General features: G+C 34.3%; 1 protein-coding gene and 1 long non-coding RNA gene across 2 annotated transcripts; both read right to left on the reverse strand.

Moving 5' to 3' along the window:
* Window positions 1-1,662: 1,662 nt before the first annotated feature.
* LOC141483770 (uncharacterized) lies at window positions 1,663-3,104 on the reverse strand. The gene is made up of 3 exons (XR_012466282.1): window positions 3,052-3,104; window positions 2,835-2,934; window positions 1,663-1,757 (listed from the first exon to the last, which is right to left on the reverse strand). It is a non-coding gene; the product is annotated as an uncharacterized lncRNA (long non-coding RNA).
* A 211-nt stretch (window positions 3,105-3,315) lies between these two features.
* Window positions 3,316-4,972, reverse strand: LOC141483774 (uncharacterized). The gene is made up of 3 exons (XM_074178599.1): window positions 4,455-4,972; window positions 4,174-4,395; window positions 3,316-4,116 (listed from the first exon to the last, which is right to left on the reverse strand). Exons 1-3 carry the CDS (start codon window positions 4,623-4,625, stop codon window positions 3,469-3,471), a joined length of 1,041 nt encoding a protein of 346 aa, XP_074034700.1. The 5' UTR covers window positions 4,626-4,972; the 3' UTR covers window positions 3,316-3,468.
* Window positions 4,973-5,778: the final 806 nt, after the last annotated feature.

The raw sequence follows: 5,778 nt of genomic DNA on the forward strand, positions 1-5,778 counted from the left end.
GCTTTCATAGAAGGCCTTTCGACGGGTATTAAAGTGCCTTCGGGAAAAGGGAAGAGGCTTATAATTGCTCACATTGGAAGCGAAGACGGATTTTTAAAAGAAGGTTTGTTAAGCTTTGAGTCGTGCCGGACGGGAGATTATCATGAGGACATGAATTCGGATGTCTTCGAAGACTACTTCGGGGAAATGTTAAAATTTCTTTCAGCTGATTCGGTCGTGGTTATGGATAATGCAAGCTACCATTCAAGGCGCTTAGAGAAGGTACCAACTTCAGCTTGGAGAAAGCAAGAAATTATTAACTGGCTGTCAAAAAAAGGTATTCAGTTTGAGACGAATTCAGTAAAGAAGGAACTACTAGCCATAGTAAAACAACATAAATCTCGCTTCATGAAATATGCCGTAGAAGATGTAGCAGAAAAGTATAAAGTAACTGTGCTGCGCCTACCGCCATATCATTGCGAATTAAATCCTATAGAACTTATATGGGCACAAGTTAAAGGATATGTTGCAAGGCACAATACCACATTTAAAATGAAAGATGTCAAGGTATTGTTTGATCAAGCCATTATGGAAATCACATCAGAAAACTGGCAAAAAGCAATCCAGCATGTTTTAAAAGAGGAAGATAAAATGTGGGAACTGGACAACTTGGTCGATCAGGTGGTTGACCCTATAATTATAACACCAGGGGATGATGACAGTTCTTCGGATGAAGACTATACTGATGTAGAATAATTTAATTGAATTGTAAATATACTGTAGCGGGATAAGCAATCTGGACAGAGACCAGTGTATCAGTGACAGTGACACTTTTGCTTAGGTTAGGGTTTAGAATTAAGGGTAGTCTGAATAATTATTTTCTCGGAAGGTTCTCGAAAATTGTACCTAGTACCTCTAGAACATTCAATTAGGGTATAAATAGAGTGTTGTTAAACGTTAAGGGAAGTTCACAGTTTTAGTATTGTTCAAGTGTCAAATTGTAATAACGTATCCAGTATAGTTCTTGTCGTTTTTGTGAATAAATTGATTTAAAGTCCCCACAAGTGTTTCAATACGTAAAGTTCGTTCGTGTGTGTTTGTGAGTATTTCCCGATTTCGGTTCGTATATATTTTATTGTTACATTTTATATTTTCTTAATAACACTGTTCTGCTGTATTAAATTTTTATTTCCTTTAATATAATTTTTATGAATGCATATTCTTTTGGCAATTATCCCACTAGCGCGCCTCTGGCTCAGTATTTATCCGTCGATAACAATGGACAAATCCCTTAAAACAGGGTGATACCTACCTGCTCTTTATGAAACGACATAATTTTGCAATGCGGACTAGGGAAGTGACAGAATTTATTGACGGATCACCCTGTAGCGCTTTTGAATACTTAATGAGATTTTATTACTCTACACTCTTTTGAAATAGACTATACAAAGAATTTCGAAATAAACTCAATGCTTTAATTAAAAAAACAAAAAATGAATTTTATCAGCACAAAATAGAGGAAGCTGGAAAAGACAATAAAAAAATATGGAATGTCATAAATGATATAACTGGTCGCAATAAGAAAAAGAACAATATAAAAATCGAAGACACACTATTGAAAAATAAAACTGGAAATATGATAACAAGCAACAAAGAAAAAGCCAACATATTTAATAATTTTTATACCAATCTCGGTATCAATATGTCAGAAAAAATTCCCAAAATGAATTCAGCCAGACACTCCTTAGCAAGAAATGATTCAACCATATATTTAGAACCTGCAACAAAAAAAGAAATCATTATTCAGATATCTAAACTGGAAAATAATTGTTCTTCAGGTCCAGACAAACTCTCAATTAAAACCATAAAATACATTCATGAATTTATCCTATCCCCACTAGTACACATAATTAATCTATGCTTATCAAGTGGAAAAATTCCACAGAAATGGAAAGAGTCTCTCATCACTCCAATTTTCAAATCAGGTGACCGTCGTGAACCAAGTAATTATAGACCAATATCTGTTATAAACAACTTAGCAAAAATATTTGAACAGGTGGTAAAAAAAGACTGTTGGATTTTTTCACAAACATAATGTCATCACTGATAGGCAATATGGTTTTGTACAGAACTCAAACACTGAGAATGCTGTAGTGGATTTCCTGGAGGAGACAGTCGGGGCCTTGGACAAATCGATGAAATGCGTTGCAGTATTCCTCGACCTTGCCAAGGCCTTTAACACAGTTTCTCACGAAATTTTACTCAATAAGCTGCACCATTACGGTATACGTGGTCTGTCGGCTGACCTTATGACTGATTACCTAACAAGTAGAGTACAACAGGTAAAAGTTGGACAAGAAATAAGTAACGTTTCAAAAGTAAAAATCGGTGTACCACAGGGGACAGTATTAGGACCCATACTATTCCTTGTGTACATGAATGATATTACAAGAATTAATGGATTTGAAGGACACTATTTTTGTTATGCAGATGATACAGCTCTGATCTTCACAGGAGAAACTTGGGAGGAAGTAAAAGAAACTACTGAGACTGACTTGCAAAAAAAAACACGACTGGCTCAACTTAAACAAACTCACCCTGAATATTGAAAAAACAAAATTTCTCACATTTACGCCAACAGTCACTACCCAACCAAAAAATAATCTGATACAATTACACATCACAAACTGTCATAAGATCGATTGCAAATGTTCCATAGTAAAAAATGTGGAAAAAATCAAATATTTAGGAGTAGTCTTAGATCAATGCACGTGCTGGTTAGATCACATCACAAATGTTAATAACCGTTTAAGAGTCTTGATGCACAGTTTTTATATCCTGAGAGACGTACTTACCAGAAGAAATCTCCTTTTACTTTACAATTCCCTAGCTGAATCTGTAATGACCTACTGTATTACAGCATGGGGTGGGGCCTTCAATACTACACTTGATTCTCTGCAAAAAACACAAAATATTCTTCTAAGAATTATTCTGAAAAAAAATAAACGCTATTCCACTGACATGCTATACCAAGAATCACAGGTCTTGAATATAAAACTGTTATTTACTCACCAGTGTTTAAAAAGAATGTACATCAGACACGAAACATCTAACCAGAGAAAAACTGTAATAACCAGATCCACTAGTAATTTGAATCTCAGTATACAACTTTTCAGAAAATCTTTTACGTGAAGATCTTTCTTTTTCTTCGGCCCTAAATTCTTCAACTGCATTCCGATTGAATTGAAATGTATTCGAAAACTAGAACAATTCAAAAAAGAAACAAAGAAACATATTCTACAATTTTCAAACAAATTTTATAATATAATGAATAATAATTTTATTTCTGACCGGGATATTATAAGCTTATATCGTCATAGTTACGCTATCAATAAAGAGGGTCATAACTCCCTTGGGACATTATAGATTTTATAATTCCCTCTACCTTTCACAAGTAAAAATAAATAGAAATGAAAACTGAACCATATTTTATTTATTCACGTCATTACAAATAATAAATGTACAATTTTGAAATGTTCCCTGAAAATTACTTCCGCCACTGGAAACAATTTCTTCTTTTGTATGGCTGGAGCTTCTGTTCACTACAGTCGAGGTACCTGCCTCTTCTGATGACAATGTAGACAACATATGCGCCGTTTTATTTCTCAATTCGATGATATCCTCCAAATACCCCTCCGCCACCGTGGAACTTTTCCAACCTCCGTGTCTTTTTAAGTTAGTCATAGTTGCTCCTGCATTGGCTAGAGTAGTAGCAGAAGTGCGACGAAAACAATGTCCCGTATAGGAAGATGAGTTTGGCAATCCTAAATACATTGCGACTTTGCTGGGGATTTTCCCAAACATGTTTTTTCCAATTGGCTGAGATGTACATTTATTTTGTCGGAAGCTCAAAAAAAATCGTTCAATACCTTTAGGACGCAAAGACATATAAAGTCTTAATAAAGGCAAAGCGGAGAACTCTTTTTCATCCACAACTGTAAATTTCTTCGATACACCAGTTTTACTTTCCGGTACGTTCACTACTATAACGGAATCCCGGTCCTCTATATCCGATATCTTCATATTCAAAAGTTCCTGACTTCTGCATCCTCCAAAATAACCCATAATCAAAACAACCTATAACAAAAAAAAGGAAATAAATACACACAAAAAGGAAAATAAGAAAAAAATTACTTTATGCAATAAATGAATATCATTAGGAGCGTCCTTTAGGAATCTGATAACATCTTTAGGAGATAAAACAGCAGACTTTTTCGGCTTATAACTCTTACTCTTCCGTTTCAAAAAAGCCTGTAGTTCATTGAACTTGGTAATATCTCGTTTCTCATGTATAGTCACCATCGATTTTAGCATTGACCATTTAGTCCATAAAGAATTCGGACTATACGTTTCTGACTGAAACGAATAAACACAACTACTACCAAATCTACCGAAAAACATAGAAAATTCCTTACCAGTTCTTGAAAATATGCCAGAAATACAGTTTCAGTGACATCTTTTGGCATAACATTTTTCCGTGTCAGCCAGTCCAGATATATCTTGTATTCTTTTTGGTATACGGCTTCACTTTTCGATGGAATTAATGATTCTCTTGCTTGTTCAGCTTTTTTCAAAATATCCTCCATTATATTTGGGGTAGAAAACACGTTTTCACCGCAAACACAGCTTGATAACAAAGTTCTGTTTATAAACAAGTAACATAGCAACAACCTAGCAACAAGAAAACTCTACTATAATCAACGGTACCTGATTCAAATATACCGGGAAGGTAATGAATTGGTACATTTTTCCGTTTCAAAAATGAACAAAATTTTATTGAAATCGGTCAGAAATAAAATTATCTATGTACCACGGGAATTAATGAGCCTTAATAACCTCAGGCAATTGCTGTCCCTCGGGCCAGAGGCCCTCGGGACGCAAACTTTGCCATCGGTAATTAAGGCCCTCCTAATTCCCTTGATACATAAATAACTATAATATGAACCTTACCTTTAAAAACTATCTGTTCTCCTCTGTAACTGACCCTGCTTGAAACGGTTTGGAATCCTCACCATTTGCAACTTATATTATATAATTATTTGTTATTTTTTAAAAAAAGAAAAAAATTCATTGAATCTATCATGTTAGTTTTTCTACTAATTTTTTTCTCTACTCACTGCTTATTTATTATCATAAAATGTACACTTTTTTAGAAAGTCTATAGATCTAGTACATGGCAGAACAGATAAACATATCTAGGCCAAGTTTCTTTTAAAGATGGAATGGTTAAAGCAGAACTTTTAAAAATTGCCCGGCAACACAAATCTAAGTTCAAGAATTACGTAGTTGACAAAATGGCGGAAAGACGAAACATCACAGTCCTTAGACTTCCACCCTACCACTGCGAATTAAATCCAATTGAACTCATTTGGGCACAAATGAAAAGCTATGTGGCTAGAAAAAATACGTCATAAAAAACAGAATAGGATATAAAGGAAACGTATTTGGTGTGACCCACAATATGAATGGATTGAAAGTCAGTGAAGGTGATGATGATAATGATGATGATAATACCCGTCTGATATAAATAATGAACTCTCAAACATCAGGTGATTGAACTCTTAAATTCATTCCATCGAATACAGAAAAAAAATACTTGTCATCTTATGAATTTTTCCCGTTAAATGTTCCATAACTTTAAAATTTCATCTTGAGGAACTGAAGATTTTTGTGGGTATTTTTATCTCTTCAATTTAAATTAATTGGTATCGATTTGATGTCACATACCACATTTCTCTT

Source organism: Leptinotarsa decemlineata, unplaced genomic scaffold (genome assembly GCF_025532065.1).
Source record: "Leptinotarsa decemlineata unplaced genomic scaffold, Ldec_3_MD MMD2_tig00004204_RagTag_RagTag, whole genome shotgun sequence".
Lineage (NCBI taxonomy): Eukaryota > Metazoa > Arthropoda > Insecta > Coleoptera > Chrysomelidae > Leptinotarsa > Leptinotarsa decemlineata.

Bases quoted from the DNA above. Each gene is read 5' to 3' on its own strand.
- LOC141483774 (XM_074178599.1), bottom strand. From the start codon at position 4,625: ATGGAGGATATTTTGAAAAAAGCTGAACAAGCAAGAGAATCATTAATT. The intron at 4,396-4,454 runs GTAAGGAATTTT...TATTCGTTTCAG, and splicing joins TGGCATATTTTCAAGAACTG to TCAGAAACGTATAGTCCGAA. The intron at 4,117-4,173 runs GTAATTTTTTTC...TTTTTGTTATAG, and splicing joins ATATTCATTTATTGCATAAA to GTTGTTTTGATTATGGGTTA.